The sequence below is a fragment of the Octopus sinensis genome, linkage group LG8 (assembly GCF_006345805.1).
Source record: "Octopus sinensis linkage group LG8, ASM634580v1, whole genome shotgun sequence".
Taxonomy (NCBI): domain Eukaryota; kingdom Metazoa; phylum Mollusca; class Cephalopoda; order Octopoda; family Octopodidae; genus Octopus; species Octopus sinensis.
The window spans coordinates 75127007-75146645 of record NC_043004.1 but is presented as its reverse complement, the minus strand read 5'-3'; the positions used below and the strand labels follow the sequence as shown (position 1 = coordinate 75146645).

Sequence of the window (19639 nt, the reverse complement as noted above, 5' to 3'; positions counted from 1 at the left end):
GCGTGTTGTGGGTGTTTTTTACCTGTCACTGGTACCAGTCTCACATATTTAACATAGTGAACAAACTACACCACTTAAGATTCCAGTTCTGTTATTGTTTTAGTTTCATTTATTTCATGAATACCATTCCGCTTGGGGAATGCTGTTAATTCCATGGGGAACTAAAGGCAGGGAGCTGAAAAAATTTCTACAAAAGCAGAATAAATAAAATTCATTTTATGATTTATTGTTGTTTATATTTTGAATTACGTATATACGGGGGCACCAAAATCTTTCAAGTGCTTAAGGCCTTTATGGGTCTTAAACAGGCCCTGATATTGTGGTTGTAAAAAAAAATACTGTGTCCCTGCCAGCAATTAATAAAATAAAATAATATATAATATAATTAGGCCCATAGCTCCTCTCCACCAAGAAACCTGTTCCATTCTAGATCCTTCTTTCATATTTTAGCCCAGTATTTCCTGATATAAGGCTGCCTCCCTTTAAACCATGGCCCTTCTCAGCTGAAGGGGATCCTGCCCTATGTTCTTGATAGCATTGATGCCTTATGTTAAAGTTCTCATGTCCATTCCTTATACTTCTGTGATCCTGGATCAAATTTAAAAAACAAAAAACCTTAAACAGCTTTATTTGTGTTTTAACTGCAAATACATGTTTTTGCTTTTTTTCCCCCTTTTGTTTTGTTTGCAGCGCATTTCCTTCAGTGGTGGGAATCGAGCTTATATTCGGACAAACCTACCTTCACCTTACGGGATCACAGTTTTTAACGATGATGTCTACTGGGTGGACAGAAATCTGAACCAGGTTGGTTGACATTCAATATTTACAGACAAAATATCTTTTACTTGATTCAGTCGTTGGACTGTGGCCATGCTGGAGCACTACCTTGAAGAGTTCACTTGAACAAATCAACACTAGCACTTAATTTTTTTAGTCTGGTACCCATTCTATTGGTCTCATTTGCTGAACTGCTAAGTTACGGGAGCATAAACAAACCAATGGAACCAACACTGGTTATCAAGCAGGAGTGGTGGTGGGAGGGAACAAACACAAAGTTACAAACACAGATACCCACATATATATATATATATATATATATACATAGGATATCATGATAGTTTTGACCTGTGCAGTACCATTCAGTCTGGAGGTGTCAAAAGCCCTAAAATAAGTGTTGTTTGGGAACAAACATACCCAAGAAATCACCACATCTTAATTCTAGCAAGGATTAAATATCAACTATTAATTAAACTACAACAAGAAACACATTTACCCAATGTACAATAGAATCAGTAAATAAATCCAATAAGGAAATCTATAACCAACTCCCAAATTATAAAACTAAAAAGCGACCTTTCCTTTAAGCCATGCAAAAAATATTCCCTCCAGCCTTCCATAGTATAAAAGTGAAATCTTTATAACCACATTCATTCAATCTAATTCTAGACAGGATTAAACACTGACTTTATAATTAAATTACAACAAGGAAACACATAAACCCCAAGTACACCAATGTCGGTAAATAAAATTAATATTAAACCTACAATAACACCTAAATTATGTAACTAAATAGCGACCAATCTTTAAGTACATACAAATAATAATCCCACCAGTCTTCCATAGTTACTGATATAAAAGTGAAAGCTTTATATTCAATTATTTCCAAAACAAAACAAACACAAATGAATTTAATTTAACAAATAATATAATTAATTATGAGTGGAATCCATTATTTTATAATCTAAAAGTTAATAATAAAAAAACTACATACTCATTACTATATTTTACCTTTACATGCTTTAATATTAAACTATTACCAGTCACTAATAGAAACACTAAATTTTATCAAATAGGAACTAATAAAAGTATACCTGTAATTATTATAAAAAAAACCTTGCAATGATTAAAGCTAAATATAAAACTGTTTAAAAGGTAATAAAAATACAATGTATTGACACTTACATGTTTTTTCAGACCACGAGGTTCAGTCAACTGGAACTCAAAAAACTGTTTTAACTATTGATGACATAATACGTAATTACTTCTTTCTCAGTTGTCTCAAACAATATTGGTGAAGTAGTAAGCAAATAAAATTAATCTTAAACATTCTAAATACACACACAAACTCTTAATTTTCTTACATTTCTTCAGTCTATCCAGATATTCCTTAGTTGATCTAATACGCCAAAAATAATTAATTCCTGAACTGTAATAAATTTTATCACAATATTTTTTTAAAATGTGTTCTAACAACTTCTCAGGCCTCATTAACCAATATAGATAGCTGTTTATTTGTACAATTACTAGCTCCTGCTATGAATCTACTTTTAAAAGGAACTTTATGTAGTTTATTAATCCCCAAAAGTTTAGGGATATTTTTATCCCTTTTCTTCCACTTCTAAACTACTCAGTCTTTCTACTGAGGGTATAAGTCTATTAACTTTCCCCTTAACGTTTTCTGGTATAACTTTGTATGTGTTATTACCTATAAACTTAAATTCCTTAACCTCTCTTAACTCTTCACCTACAACCATCATGTAATATTTTTTACAAAATACTACAAAATTCCCTGCTGCTTTATCTGCTGGTACTATCACATACTTTTTATGTCATTCGTTTATATTACTCTTTAACTAGTGGTTTATTCAAAACCGAATCTTTCCATATCCACTTCTCATATTTCTTTAAATGCTTTTATATATATATATATATATATATATATGGCATGTAAAAAGCACCATTTGAGCATGGCCATTGCCAGTACTGCCAGACTGGCCCTCATGCTGGTGGCACGTAAAAGCACCCACTACACTCTCAGAGTGGTTGGCGTTAGGAAGGGCATCCAGCTGTAGAAACTCTGCCAGATCAGACTGGAGCCTGGTGCAGCCATCTGGTTTGCCAGTCCTCAGTCAAATCGTCCAACCCATGCTAGCATGGAAAGCGGACGTTAAATGATGATGATGATGATGATATGAGTTGGACTGTTTGATGGGGTCCAACATATCACAGATACCCATATATAAATATGCATACATATGTATACATATGTATGTGCCTATATATATATATATATATATATACTCAGTGAAGGGAAGAAATGGAGCTGAACGAGGATTCTACAAAATTCCTTTTATTATTTTCTACACATGTTTCAAAGGCTGCAAATTTCCAAATTCGGATTGAATAAGGAGACCATTTTGCAGCTTTCTCTTTAGGAAAATCCAGGAATTTAAATCTCCAAAACAAATGCGCAGCAAAATCCTCGTTCAGCTCCATTTCTTCCCTTCACTGAATATATAAAACTTCAATTATCCGCGCTAAGGCACGGTTGTGACACCCCATGGTCGTAACCTCAACCGTGTTTTTTCTGTTGTGATTTTTGCTACCCAGGTATCGGTTAAATTTTGAATAATCCGTAACAAGATAATTCATTTATCCATTTCAATATATATATATATATATGATATGATATATGAGTTGGACAGTTTGATGGGGTCCAACACATCACAGGGCTATATTTAGTTTTAATGTCAGATTTAGCATGGTATCTATGGCTAACTGCCCTTCCTAACACCACCCACTTTAACATATACAAAGGGCATCCACACAGTTTCCTCCCAAATTCACCCACAAGACTTTGGTCAGCCTGGGGTTATAAAAGAAGACACTTGCCCAAGGTGCTGCACAGTGGGACTGAACCTGAGATTCCATAGTTGGAAAGTAAACTCCTTAACCATATGGCAAAGCTTGTGCATAATGAAGACTCAAAAAAATGTTGGACTTAAATGATTTTCTCATTATTTTTTTTGTTTCAAATTTCTGAAAATAGATTATTTCACTATTTTGCTTCATATTTTTAGGTCCTTAAAGTGGATAAAAATTCTAGAGTTGGTGCCCCAACTGTCGTCAAGAAAAATGTGAGATATCTTATAGACATTGCAATATTTGATAAATCCAACCAACCAGGCGGTATGTATGAGATTTCAATATCTAAACAATTGCCATCCTCATCATCCTCATCATCATCCTCATCTTTTGATATTCCTCTTCCATGCTTTCCATGTTGGCATGACTACATTGTGCTCCAATATCTGCTTTAGCAAGGTTTCAGAAACTGGAAGATTTTCTTATACCAAGCACTTTATGGAATGTATTGAGTGCATTTTCCCTTGCACCAGCGTTGTGAGGTCACTATGCAACTAAGATCACCTTCAAAGAGAGGCAGCTTTGTATTAGGAAATAGAGGGCTAAAATATGGAAAAAGGCTCCAGAACAGAACAGGTTTCTTGATGGAGAGAAGTTATAAGGAAGTGATGCCCTTCGGTCATGAATGACCATGGGGTTGCATTTAGAAAGTTCCCCTCTGAAGCACAGATCTTGGCAAGGTTGTTTATGGAAGACCAGCAGTAGCCCATGCATATCAGCCTCACCTCTCCATGCCACCAATGTTATCCAAGGGAAAGGAAAAGACTGATACAGCTTGGTGCCAGTGACATCGCAATTCGTTTCTATAGCTGAGTGAACTGGAGTAATGTGAAATAAAGTGTCTTGCTCAACAACACAACATGCATCCCAGTCTGGGAATTGAACTCACAGTCTCACGATCTAACTACTGAGCCATGCATCTTCAGAGGAACTACGTGCCTAATTATGTTATATATTATATTATATGATATATTATTTTATTAATTAAAAGTGAAAAAGTGTCACACCCTAGCAGTTGAGGGAACCTGTGGAAGAGGTAGACCCAGGAAGACATGGGATGAGGTGGTGAAGCACAAGCTTCAAACATTGGGTCTCACCGAGCAATGACAAGTGACTGATACCTTTGGAAATATGCTGTGCTTGAGAAGACCTGACAAGCCAAGTGAGGCCATAACCCGTGGCCTGTACCAGTGGTGTATAACCAGCTCACTTATGAGTACCCTTCATTCATTGGACAATAAACTTTGCTTGCGAAGACCTGTTGAGGCAAGTGAAGTCGAAATCAAAATCGCTGACATGGCCGATGACAGTACCAACTGATTGGCACTTGTGCCAGTGGAACGTTAAAAGCACCATCCAAGTGAATGTTGACAGGGTTGCTGACTGGCTACTGTGCTGGTGGCACGAAAAAAGCACCGTTTAAGTGTAATTGTTGCCAGCATCGCCTTACTGGTACATGTGCTGGTGGCATGTGAAATACAGCATTTGAGCATAATTATAGCCAGTGCCACTGGACTGGTTCCTGTGCAGGTGGCACGTAAAAAACACCTTTTGGGCATGGTCATTGCCAAGTACCACCTGACTGGCCTTCATGCCAGTGGCACGTAAAAGCACCCTTAGAGTGATTGGTGTTAGGAAGGGCATCCAGCTGTAGAAACTTTGCCAGATCAGATTGGAGCCTGGTGCAGCCTTCTGGCTCGCCAGTCCTCTGTCAAACCATCCAACCTATACCAGCATGGAAAGCGGACGTTAAATGACGATGATTAATATTTTATTAATTGCTACTAGGGACACAGTATTTTGTTTTACAACCATAATATATCAGGGCCTGATTAAGAACCATAGAGGTCTTAGGCACTTAAAAGATTCTGGTGTCCCCATATATATGTATCAGGTCATCAGCAAATCGACCCCAGGACTTATTCTTTGTAAGCCTAGTATTTATTCTATCGGTCTCTTTTGCCGAACCGCTAAGTTACAGGGATGTAAACACACCTGCATCAGTTTTCAAGACACACAGACATACACATATACACACACACACACATACAAACACACACACACACACATGACATATATACGATGGGCTTCTTTCAGTTTCTATCTACCAAATCCACTCACAAGGCTTTGGTCGGCCCAAGGCTATAGCAGAAGACTCTTGCCCAAGGTGCCATGCAGTGGGACTGAACCTGGAACCATGTGGTTAGTAACAAGCTACTTACCACACTGCCACTCCTACGTGTATAGACAAGTAATTTGAAGAACTGAGCAACCTTGATTTGCATTGGAAAGACCTCCAGATCTTGCAAAGCCTGTATTGGAACTAATCAGTGTACATAAATTTGGATGGAGAATGCCGTGAATACACTAGCATCAGGAGAGGGGTTAGACAAGGATGTTTTATGTCACCAGATCTCTTCAATTACTGTAGCAGACTGATCATAAGAGAATTGGAGAAAGAAAAAAAGGTCTTGGAGTAGGAGACAGAAAGATCATAAACATAAGACATGCCTGTAATACAGTCTTACTCGCAGAATCAGAAGAGGAACTTGAGAGACTTCAGGATGTAGTCAGAGAAAGTGAGAGGAAAGTTCATAAATTGCATATACTTCTAAGGTGGCAAGCTGGCAGAAACGTTAGCACACCGGGTGAAATGCTTAGCGGTATTTCGTGTGTTTTTACATTCTGAGTTCAAATTCTGTTGAGGTTGACTTTGCCTTTCATCCTTTCGGGGTTGATAAATTAGGTACCAGTTGCATATTGGGGTTGATCTACTCAACTGTCCCCTTGCCCCAAAAATGTCAGGCCTAGAGTAGAAAAGAATATTCCAATGCTTCTGCTAACTCACTGTGTTTCTGACGTTTCCAAGCATTAACAGAAGAAAGAACAATAATACAATGAGCTGTGACCCCTACCCCAAAGGGAGGCATTGTGTCTATGTTAGAAGCCATTAAACAATATTTCATGAGAAATGGTACTTTCTTGAATAATGTCCTTGTCCTTTCACAGCATTTCTTCCCAGGAAATGATTGCGATGAGAATGGTAGTGGTGCTGGTGGTGATATTGATGGTAGTGGAAGTGGAGCTGAAGCTGGTATTGGCAGTGGTAGAGGTGCTGGTGGTGCTGGTACAGATGGTGGTGCTTCTGCTGATGCTGGTATTGATGATGATGATGGTGATGTTGTTGTTATTGATGTGGGAAGTGTTTCCTCAGCTTCACTTTCTTCCAATGTTATTAAACCATTTTTTGCTGATAACATTTGTTGTGAATTTCCTTTTCATATTTGCTTTGCAAGATTTTTGATGCAAATTTGTGTGCGGAAACCTATTTTGTTTTATCTCAGACAGGATCATTATGCCAATGATAAATACACAGCTCAAGTGAGACCATAACCTTGTGGCCTATGCCAGGGGTGTAACCAGCCCACTTAGGTGTACCTTTCCTTCACTGGACACTAAACTCTGCTTGCAAAGACCTGTTGAGGCAAGTGAAATCGAAATCAAATTCGATGACTGACATCTGTGCTAGTGACATGTAAAAAGCACCATTTGAGCGTGATTGTTACCTGCATTACCTTACTGGCACTTGTGCTGGTGGCACATGAAAAAACATTCGAGTGAGGTCGTTGCCAGTGCCGCTGGACTGGCACCTGTGCAAGTGGCACATAAAAAGCATCATTTGAGCATGGCTGTTGCCAGTACTGCCTGACTGGCCCTCATGCCAGTGGCACGTAAAAGCACCCACTACACTCTCGGAGTGGTTGGTGTTAGGAAGGGCATCCAGCTATAGAAACTCTGCCAGATCAGATTGGAGCCTAGTGCAGCCATCTGGCTCACCAGTCCCCAGTCAAACTGTCCAACCCACGCCAGCATGGAAAGTGGACGTTAAATGATGATGATAATGATGATGGTTCTGTCTCACTTCTTGATTGTGTATTTGTCAAATGGCTAACTATTTAACCAATTAAGCAATTGGTTGTTTGATTAATCATTAAACCAATCAGGTTTGTCAAAATGTTTTTGTTGCCATTCATCATCTCATCAATGACATTTCCTGTCCACTTTAGGTCTGAAGCTGACCTGAAGTAGATTAGTTAATTGGTTAAATACTTAACCAATTGACTAATAACAATAAAAGAAGTAAAACAGAGCCAATGTGTGTGTGCTTATTACTGGTATGATGACCCACCCAAGATTTGTTTTTAATATTTATTACTTAGCTGTGTAACCTTTTTAAGGTGGTCACCTGGCAGAATTGTTAGCATGCCTGGCAAAATGTTGAGCATCATTTTGAAGGTCTTCATGTTCTGAGTTCAAATTCCACTGAGGTCGACTTTGCATTTCATCCTTTCAGGGTCAACAAATCAAGTACCGGTTTAACACTGGGGCTGATGTAATATTCCAGCCCCTCCCCTCCAAAATTGCTCACCTTGTGCCAAAATGTGAAACCAACATTCAAATACATAACTGTGTTACATTTTTCAGATCCCAGTAATCCTTGTGCTGTCAACAATGGTGGGTGTGACCAGTTATGCTTTGCTATTGCTGGAAGCCCTCAGCCTGTGTGCAAATGTGTTGAAGGAGACCTCGATTCTGATGGAAAGAAATGCAAACGTAAGATACATTTTAGGTTTTTCTGCAACAGTTCCTTTCCCTACAAGATTCCTTTTTTTACTTAACTCATGGTACAGATGCGAATACACAGCTGTGACAGCTTATCGAGTGGATCTCAGCCAACAAAATAGTCTCTATAGGATCAAACTGCTAGAAATAGCAGCCAAATGCCCCTCATGGTTGTCACAACTTACTTTCTTCTTTTCTAATTTATATGAGGCTGAGTGACTCTGAACCCCCCAAAAAGTGCCTCTATAGGGTCAAACTGCTAGAAATAGCAGCCAAATCTCCCTCATGGTCATAACAACCTACTCTGCTCCTTACTTTTTCTAAATGTGTCTAACCCAACAAAGCAGCCCTTTATAGAGTCAAACTACTAGAAATAACAGCCAGATCTCCTTCAAATCATACTCTACCATCTTAAGACATGACATGTTGGATAATGTAATCCTCCAAGTAGTTTAGACACAGATTTATCTCCTCTTCAGAGTAATAGTGGTGGTGGTGGTGGTTCTTCTGTCTTGAAGTGAAGGGCTCTTCAGGTCAGTTATTCTGTTTCAATGGTGTATAAGTGACCAATATCACAACATTGCCACTGAACGGTACACCAGCCCCTTGTAGGGTTACACTCTTACAGCTGAGTGAAGTAATGAAATGTTTAATTCAAGAACCCAATACACCACAACCTAACCTCTAGGCCAAAGGCTCTCAACCCATTTTAGCCAAAGGCCTCCTTTTGACCCTTAGAGTCACAAATGCCCCCCCCCCATCCCCACCAGAAAATATTTTCATTTTTCAATATACTACTTACTTTGATATCAGCAGATAATGATTAAAAAATAAAGGACGTAGTTTTACATTTGCGCTTGCATGCAGTCGGGAGTACAGATGTACAAACTGAAATGCAAAGAATCCAAAATAAGGAATTGAAAGTTTGGTAATTGTGTTTATTTCCATCATGTGACACTTATGAGATCGACATGTTATCTATCGAAAGAGAGCTCTTTGGTACAAGAGAACCCCTTTGCTCCAAAACGTCCACCTCAAGCTCCAAATGGCACCCCCTGAGGGGCTATATGGCCCCCTGTTGAGAACCTTTGCTCTAGACCATGTACCTTCACTTTTTCAGATTAAAGAATAAAGTAAATCCATTTTCTTAATACCTGCCTTGTTTCTGCTATGCAATACCCTGCTTTTATTTTCAGCATCAAAGGAATTTTTGCTGATGGCCATTGATTCCAGCATCCACTCAATATCTTTGCACCCTAACCGAACACGTCAAAAGATTACAACTATTGCAGCCACCGACGAAGTTAGTAGTGTAGGATATGATGCTAAAAGCAATCAGATTTACTATGGTATAAACAATCCTGCAGCTATAGTCCGATATGATGGTGAAACAAAAACCAGTCAACAGTTTGTTATTGATCCGGAGAACAAACAAGGTAAATATATAATATGGTAAATATATAATGTGGGTGAATATACAATGTGAGTAACTATACAAAATGGTAAATATATAATGTGGGTGAATATATAATGTGGTCTGTGGCTGTAATATTATGGTAATAATAAAAACTAAAATATCAACAAAGGCGCAGGAGTGGCTGTGTGGTAAGTAGCTTGCTAACCAACCACATGGTTCCGGGTTCAGTCCCACTGCATGGCATCTTGGACAAGTGTCTTCTGCTATAGCCCCGGGCCAACCAATGCCTTGTGAGTGGATTTGGTAGACGGAAACTGAAAGAAGCCTGTCGTATATATGTATATATATGCATGTGTGTCTGTGTTTGTCCCCCTAGCATTGCTTGGCAAGCAATGCTGGTGTGTTTACGTCCCCATCACTTAGCGGTTCGGCAAAAGAGACTGATTGAATAAGTACTGGGTTAACAAAGAATAAGTCCCGGGGTCGATTTGCTCGACTGAAGGCAGTGCTCCAGCATGGCCGCAGTTAAATGACTGAAACAAGTAAAAAAGTAAAAGAGTAAAAGAGTAATATAATATCATTAACAATATAAAATGGTAAATGTATAATGTGGATGAATTATATAATATGGGTGAATATACAATGTAAGTAAATATACAAAATAGTAAATATATAATGTGAGTAACTATATAATGTTGGTGAATATATAATGTGGTAAAAGATAAGCAAAGAAAACGCTAAAAACTAAAATATGATAATACAAGAAATTTTGCAAGAGTGACACTGAATATGATAAAACACCTGTGCTGGTTCCATGTATAAAGCACTGGTGCTGGTGTGACATAAAAAGCACCCTGTACACAATGTAAAGTGGTTGGCATTAAGAAAGGCCTCCAGAAACCGTACTAAAATGAGTAATTGGAACCTGTCTTGCTAGTGCTTGACAAACTGTCCAACCCATGCCAACATGGAAAGAGGACATTAAATGATGATGATGATGATGATGATGTGTACTAAGAGGGTCATCATGATAATAATGAATATACAACAGACCTGAAGCAGACTTAGAGTGGTGAAGACGTGTCATTTGTGAGATCATGAATGACGATGAAAGGATTTGAACAAACCTACCTGATTGAGTGAATCCCTATGCAATTAGTCAAACAATCGACTAGATAATTGGTTAATTAGCTAACCAAAGTACTACTACTACTACTACTAATAATAATAATAATAATAATGATGATGATAATGATAATGATAATAATAATGCCCTGATGCAGTACCCGGCAGTGGCTCTCATGGCTTCTGATCTTAATTGATCATTGTTTTGTTTTGCTATAAAGGATGAGCAACAGCAAATATGCTGCTCAGTACCACAGATTTGCTTGTCAGTTGCTGACTGCAACCAGTTGAGCATGTCCCTTGGTGGCTGACGATATATGCATCTCTAATCACGAGCAGAAGCAGTGGGGGAGCATCATAGCCATGTGTTGAGAGGGATTCTTTGGGGATTGGATAATTCACCTTTGGAAACATGGATGTTTTGTTCAACAGCCTTAAACAAACCTTATTCAGAGACCTTTTGAGTGGGATGGGCTATTTGACCTGAAGAAAATTCTAACTGGGCCCCACCTGCAAGTTCATGTGCTGTTAATCATGATATGAGATTACCATGCCACGCACATATGGTTGTGATGCATGTGCCTGCTGTACTCTTATCAGACAGGCAGTCATAATGGGTATACTGGGCTTCGTATATTTTACCCCAGTATCATTTTGGTGGCATGCACTGCTCTCTCACTAAATGAAACAACAACAACAATAATAATAATAATAATAATAATAGTAATAATAATAATAATAATAATCTTTTCTACAATAGGCACAACGCCTGAAATTTTTTTAAATAAAAGTGAAACAGAACCAGTGTGTATATATGTGTATGTTTATTAACATAATGACCCTCCCAGGAATTAATAAAATGGTGTAAGTGAAATCATCAACAAAACCTGTTTGTAGAATAACTTGAGAAAATTGGTTAAAATGCTTAGAACGGTCTTCACCTGCACCACACATTTGAGGATGCACTCCTATTGACATACCCTCATAGGCACCTAAAACATCTCTTTGTGACTATTTGCATCTACAGGTGTGTCTCATGCATATATACATTTATAAGCACAGGCATGGCTGGGTGGTCTAGTTGGCCACTTAATAACCATGTGGTTTCAGGTTCAGTCCCACTGTGCAGCACATTGGCAAGTGTCTTCAGCTGTAACTCCAGGTTGACCAATAAATAGAGACTGTGTGGAAACCTGCGTGTGTGTGTGAGTGTGTGTGTGTGTATCTGTATTTGAATCTGTGTTCATCTCCAACTCCACTGCTTGACAACCTCTGTTGGTTTGTTCAAATCCCCATAATATAGCAGTTCAGCAAAAGATACTGATAGAATAAGTTCCAGGCTTAGAAAAAATGTACCAAATGTACTAAAACTCTTCAAAGAAGTGCCCCAGCATGGTCACATTCCAGTGGCTAAAACAAGTAAAACAATAAAAGACATGCACACAAATCCTTTGTGACACTGCAACTTAAACATTCATTTAACATGTAGCATTGGTTGTAAGTGTATTTTAGCCTACATGTTTTTAATGTGGTTGTACATGATATAAACTCGTCTTCCATTTGATTCAGCTTTCATTGGCAAAATCGCTGTTGACTGGACCGGTCAAAAGATTTACTGGACAGATGCGTTATACAATAGGATTTCAGTGATGAGTTTTGACTCAACATACAAGGCTACTTTGCTGACCACACAGAAACCCAGGAGCATTGTGCTTGACCCTTGTAAAGGGTATGTATCCTCTAACTCACCTCATCATTGCATTTCTATTTTTTAATATTTTTAATATCATTCTTTCAATTCAGGATTTTTTTCTTTTTTCTTTTCTTTTTTGCTGGAGTCTTGCATGAGTAATCGGTTTGCTACATGCAGCCTATGGTACCATACTATCCGTTCTGTTCAGCCATCTAATATTTTCTTGTTGATTCTGTCCATGCCAAGAAGGCAAACATTTGGCCACAACTTTGCTGAACACTCGATACACATTTCCTTTATTATTACTATTATTATTATTGCTATTATAATTATTATTGAGTGAGAGAGCAGCACATGCCATCAAAGTGATGCTGGGGTACAAATATAGGAAACCCATTATGTAAATCATGACTACCCATCCGTTAAAGGTACACCAGGCCCATGCATCACAAACATGGGTGCGCAACATTGTGAGCTCATATCGAAATAACCAGCTCAGGACCTTCCAGGTGGGGCCCAGTTAGAATTCTCATCAGGTCAAATCACTGGTTCCTCATAAAAGGTCCCTAAGATAAGGGTTGTTTAAGGATGATGAACGAAATACTTATGTTTTCAGGGGTGAATTATTGAAACCCCCAAAGAATCCCTCTCAACACAAAGCTATGATGCTCCCCACTACTTCTGCTTGTGATCAGAGATGCACATATTGTCAGCCACTGAGGGACACGCTCAACTAGTGAAGGTCAAGCAACTGACAAGTAAATTTGTGGTATTGCCTAGAATATTTGTTGTAGTCCATCTTTTACACCAAAACAAAACATGTGCATGATAACACTTCCAATCAGTTAAGATCAGATGCCACGAGAGCCACTGCCTGGTATTACAACAGGGGCAGCACATGGCTCAGTGCTTAGGGCATTGCACTCACAATCTAACAATCAGGATTTCAACTCCTAGAACAAGTGGTACATTGTGTTCTTGAGCAAGCTGCTTCATTTCATATTGCTCTGAAATCAATTGACACCTGATCTATGGTACACCATGCACCTGTTCAGCCAACGTTGATTTGATGGAAAGAGGGAGCTAATGCACAACATAAACATTTGATCTAGTTTCTGCTCATGAGCTGTGGCCATGTTGGGGCACTATAGACAAATCATTTGTGCAGGTCTTTCAGCAAATAGTTGAACACTCACATGTCACCTTTATTGGGAGCAGGGTCCATCATTATTATTAGTAATGGTATTAGAATTATTAAGGTGATAAGCTGCCAGTTGTGCATTAATTTCACAAGCAGACTGTTCCATTGACCAGATCAACTGGAACATTATTCATGGTAACCAAGGGAGTGCCAGGCGGTCAATCGGTCATCCTACTCTAATATGATCTGCTTAACCGAACCTTATTTAGTACTTCTTATGTTTAAGAGATAAAGATTTATTTCTTTTTTGTCTGCCTTTGTTGGTTGACTTTCTCTTTGTGGATGAATTTGTTACTCACTGACCCAGTTCTGAATTCCCTGTGTTCTATCTGATCTGTAGACTGGACCCTGCCCCCCCCCCCCGCCATTGGTTATGACAACGAGGGTTCCATTTGATCCATTGAATGGAACAACCTGCTTGTGAAATTCATATGCAAGTGGCCGAGTACTCCACAGATACACATACCCCTGCCGTAGTTCTCAGGAAGATTCAGCATGATACCGAATGTGACAAGGCTGGCCCCTAATGAATTACAGGTACAACTCGTTTTTGCCAGTTGCATAGACTGGAACAATGTAAAGTAAAGTGTCTTGCTCAAGGACACACTGCACTGCTGAGAATTGAAGTCATGGCCTTATGATTGTGACCCAAATGTTCTAACCACTGAACCATGCTCCTTCACAATCTGTACATTCACAACACCTGTATGAAACCAAACGAGCAACATTGTAATATAAAAACTTTCTTGTATATATATATATATGTTTCTAGGTACATGTATTGGTCGAATTCAGGTATTGGTCAATCACCAAGCATTGAAAAATCAACTATGGCTGGTAATCAAAGATCCGTGCTGGTCAGCTCTGACTTAGGTGACCCAGATGGCCTGGCCATTGACTACACCTATGAAAAGCTTTACTGGGCTGATACACTCAAGTAAGTTGCATAGATTTCGTTTGTCATGAGTGTCTTCATTGTTCCACCTGACACTTAATATTTGTTTTATGGGTATTCGTAAATAAAGTTTGCTTTTCTCTCCCTCTCCTCCTCCCCTCCTCCTCCTCATTATTGTCATCATCATCTCCATTCATTTTCCCATGCTTTTGTTTGTTGCTGCAGATTTTCTACAGCCGGATGCCCTCCCTGTCACTAACCTTCACCTGTTTCCAAGCAAGATAATATTTCCCCAATATGGTCGAACACGTTTTGTCACAGAAAGCTTGAAAAGAACATCGTCATTTACAACCATCGGTGATATCAAAACAAAAGTACACACACACACTCACACGTACATACTATGAGCTTCTTTCAGTTTCCATTGACCAACTCCACTCACACTACAGCCCCAGGCTGGATCAACTGGAACACACATTGTCCCAACTGATAGAGTGGCAGCCTTCATTTATAAGCTATTATTTGTAGTTTTATTTGCTTTAATTTACATCATTAAAAACGAAAAATTAATTAATGTTTTTTTGTTTTTACTTTTAGTGATAATGTTTCCTATATTTTATTTTATTTTCTCTGAGAGTATTTTATATATGTATGTATTTTCAATGTTTTTTAGAAATCAGATTGAAAGAATTTCTCTCGATGGACGTTACCGTGATGTGATTGTTACCACCACATATGAACCAACATCTATAACTGTCTTCGGTCTTCACATCTACTGGATAAGTTCATTTAGGAGTATGTATTGCAAACTAACCCTTTTCATATATAAATAATATACACAGGTCTGTGAAATGGAACTCTGTGAAAATTGCTTTGATAATTCTATGTTACTTCATGTATGTTTGTGGCACCAATTCATAACATCTAAAAGGCTCGTTTCCATCACCTAAAGTTTTCTCACAATCTATATATATATAAAGCTGAAGTTGTCTGTGTATGGCAGGTGTGGTAGCCTTCAACTAACGCTATCTCATTCCAAGACCCAGCGGTGCAAGTTGACCAAAATTGAGAGTATGATAGAAGGCTTGCTCTTCCTTCCATAAAAGAAAACATTCAAATCGGACCATGTTAACACCAAAAATTATTTACATCAAAAAGGTGCTTTTTTTCTATGAAAATCCCTATTTTTTACGATTTTTTGTTACTAATTTTTGGTGTATTTCAACCAGAAAAATGTTCACTTACAGAGAATAACAAGCTATATAATGCAAAATTTTTACTTTTCAAAAATTCCAATTCTAAAGGGTTGAAAAGAAAACAAGCCCTAGCAACGCTGGGCTACACTGCTAGTTTAATGATAAAATATAGCATAATTTGTAAGTACATCCTCATGTAGGACAAAATGAAATTGATATTTTATTTAGTAAAATAAAATGGCACAAATGCAACTGAAAGGTGAGAAGATTGAAAGGTGAGAAAATAGACTTTTTACAAGAGTTTCATTCATTTTGGGGGTCCATCACCTTGAAATCTTTTTTTCTCTTGGAATCTATGCCTGGAACTCTTTAACTTGTGAGCATTTGATCGAGATTCAAGATGCAACATCCAGCAATAGTCAGCCACTCTGCTGGATTCAAATTTTGGCACAAGGCCGGGAATTTGGGGAGAAGCTGGCAGGGTTCGGACAGATTGACTGAGGACTGGCAAGCCAGAAGGCTGCACTAGGCTCCAATCTGATCTGGCAAAGTTTCTACAGCTGGATGCCCTTCCTAATGACAACCACTCTGAGAGTGTAGTGGGTGCTTTTACATACCACCGGCACGAGGGCCAGTCAAGCAGTACTGGCATTGACCATGCTCAAAAGCACCATTTGAGTATGGTCAATGTCAGTACCGCCCCCGCAACTGACTTGGTCTCCTAGGTAATGGAAGCTATCAACTGCTTTTAGTTTTTCCCCCTGGAATGTGATGGAAGCTGTTCTCTGTCCATTTTCAGTGTTTATTGCTCCTGAGCATCTGCAACATACAAAAACTATCTTCCCAGTTAGCTTTTCTTTGATATTGTTGCACCTCTTATGTGTCCATAGTTTACACTGGGTACATCTTATGGAGTTTCTACCTATACCTTTTCTACAGATCAAGCAGGGTCATCTACCTGAAGGGATTTGTGATTTGTCTGCCTTCCTACTTTGGATTTTGCTCGGTTGACTCTAAGGTCTTTCGATTCTAGTCCTTGCTTCCACACCTGAAACTTCTCCTCTAGTTCTGATAGTGACTCAGCTATTAGAGCAATGTCATCAGCATAGAGAAGCTCCCAGGGGCATTCTGTCTTGAATTCCTATCCTGTGGAGGTCTCTTCATTAAACCTTGGGCCAGCAATGACACTTCAGGCATTGAGTGCATATTAAATTTTATTTAACTTGACCAATATTTTTTAAGGAAAGAACAATTTTCATCAAAACAATGATTAATATGTCGACTTGGAATTTACTGCAATGCTTTATGATAAACACATTTTTTTGTTTTCCCATTCAGGGGTCAGTACAATTTTTTTCGGTTTAACTTCTTTCTTTCTCACTCTCTCTCTCCCTCTCTCTCTCTCTCTCTCATTCTATCTATCTCTCTCATTCTATCTCTCTCTCTATCATTCTCTCTCTCTCTCATTCTATCTCTCTCTCTCTCATTCTCTCTCTCTCTCTCTCTCTCTCTCTCTCTCTCTCTCTTTCTATTGATTGTTTTCAACATCACCAGCACCACCACCAACGCCACCACATCTGCCATGCACACACCATTCAGACTTCTGATGACACCACCTTTGACTTCACCTTGACTTTGCCACCTTCCCTGCTCCTTTGTCACTTCCATCATAGCTTTGAAAAAGTAACTGTTAAAATCGAGCTGCACTGTTCAAAACCTGCACTAAGAATAAGTACAAAGTAAAATTACTACCTGCTTTTCTAGCAAGTTGATTCAGGTAGTTTATCCCGTCCCTCTCCGACATTTAGTTCATGAATTGAAAAAAAGCACATTATTTATGGGAAGATTCAATATATGTATACACACACAGAAGGCACATGGCTTAGTGTTTAGAGTGTCAGGCTCACAATCATGAGGTAGTGAGTTCGATTCTCAGATCAGGCTGTGTGTTGTGTTCTTGAGCAAGGCACTTTATTTCACATTGCTCCAGTTCACTCAGCTGTAGAAATGAGTTGCAAAGATAAAGCCTCTTTACCTTTGCCCTGGATAGCATCAGTGGCATGGAGAGGGGAGGCTGATATGCATGGCTACTGCTGGTCTTATATAAAACAACTTTGCCCGGACTTGTGCCTCAGACAGTAACTCTCTAGGTGCAATCCCATGGTCATACATGACTGAAGGGGGTCTTTACCCCCTTACCATTTTTTAGAGAGAGAGAATGCCACATGATCTGCTTGATACTTTTATATTTTTTTTTGTAACCTTATGATTTTATTTTCTTCCAAAGTTGAGAAAATCGCTTAATATGTCTACTGCACTCACAGAAATAAGAGTAAAACATTTTCCCATTTGTTTTCTTTCCTTTTGCTAAATAAAGAGCTGGTGTATCGTGCTGAGAAACACACTGGAGCCAATTCCATAAGAATGACAAAATTCCTCACGTCCTCTCCAGCAGATATTGTCGTTTTTTCTGCCGATTTACAAAGCTGTGAGTTAATTATTATTTTCATTTTCTCCTCTTTTATCAAATTTTAGGACCTAAAATATTTTTTTTTTATTTATGTGCCCTTTTCAAGCCTAGCCAGGCTCATGGACCTATTTTCTCGGATTCTGTGGCGTATGTGTTCCACTCAGGTGGACGGGACGCCAGTCCATCACAGTGTTACTCAAGAAACAGGAAGAATAATGAGAGAAAGTTGGGGCTGGCGAAAGAGTACAACAGGAGTCGCCAACACCCCCTGCTGGAGCCTCGTGGAGCTCTAGGTGTTGGGACTGAACTGAAAACCACATGGTTGCAAAGTAAGCCTCTTAACCACCCAGCTATGCTTCCACCTTGTACATTTGTTTATTGACTATTTTAGTGGTTAAGCAGTTCGGCTCATGATTGTAAGATCACAAGTTCAATTCCCCGTGGTGCACTGTATCCTTGAGCAAGACACTTTATTCCATGTTGCTCCAGCTGGTGAAGAAGAGCTGTACCTGTAATTCAAAAGGGGCCAGCTTTGTCATAATTTGTGTCATGCTGAATCTCACCCAGCTGTAGAAACCATGCTGAAACAGACAATGGGGCCTGGTGCAGCTCTCCAGCCTTGCCAGCTCCTCTCAAACCGTCCAACCCATGCCAGCATGGAAAACAAACATTAAACAATTCAGATGATGATGGGCCACCATTAGTCATAATGCTTCTGTCTTTTGTCTTAAACCACCATCATAAGTATTTCTATTTCGATATCTTTCTCAAGTTCCCTAAAGTTGACCTTTTCTTCTCAGGTAAGCGTGATCCTTGTCAAAAATTCAATGGAGGTTGCAGCCAGGGATGTCACCCTGCACCCAATGGAGAAGCTGAATGCTCATGTAATGGGACTTCCCAAGTAGTGAGTAAATACAAAGCCTGTGTCCCCGAGAACCACAACTGTTCAGACACGGAATTCATTTGTTCAAATGGAAAGTGCATTTTCAAAAGTTGGGTGTGTGACGAGGACGATGACTGCAGGGATGGTTCGGATGAAAACAGCAACTTGTGTGGTCAGTATTTCATTATTTTATTTAGGGTCATTGTCGCCATCCTTTTTGTTATTTTATTGTTTTAGTCAATGGGCAGTGGCCATGCTGGGGCAACACCTTGAAGCGTTTTAGTCAATCATATAGACCCCCAGAAATCATTTCAAAATCTGATATCTATTTTGTCAATATCTGTTTATCAAACTTCTAACATTGAGTACATTTACAAAGAAGAGCTTTTTATTGTTAATGTAAAAGCAGAGAGAGAGAGAGGCCTAGCACA

The 19639-nt window shown here is 38.9% G+C and overlaps 2 protein-coding genes across 2 annotated transcripts in view; both read left to right on the top strand.

Annotated features, from left to right (window-relative positions):
- The window catches only part of LOC118764392 (low-density lipoprotein receptor-related protein 2-like), a 280304-nt gene that overhangs the window by 146207 nt on the left and 114458 nt on the right, over nt 1–19639 (top strand). The window lies entirely within an intron of this gene.
- Nucleotides 1–19639, top strand: part of LOC115214851 (low-density lipoprotein receptor-related protein 2-like) — a 106439-nt gene that overhangs the window by 3838 nt on the left and 82962 nt on the right. The window contains exons 2-10 of the mRNA XM_036505469.1: nt 691–804; nt 3861–3969; nt 8191–8319; nt 9525–9764; nt 12440–12599; nt 14537–14701; nt 15333–15454; nt 18233–18343; nt 19126–19380. Of these exons, the coding sequence (XP_036361362.1) occupies nt 9545–9764; nt 12440–12599; nt 14537–14701; nt 15333–15454; nt 18233–18343; nt 19126–19380 (1033 nt within the window). The 5' untranslated portion in view covers nt 691–804; nt 3861–3969; nt 8191–8319; nt 9525–9544. The remainder of the gene's footprint in view (nt 1–690; nt 805–3860; nt 3970–8190; nt 8320–9524; nt 9765–12439; nt 12600–14536; nt 14702–15332; nt 15455–18232; nt 18344–19125; nt 19381–19639) is intronic.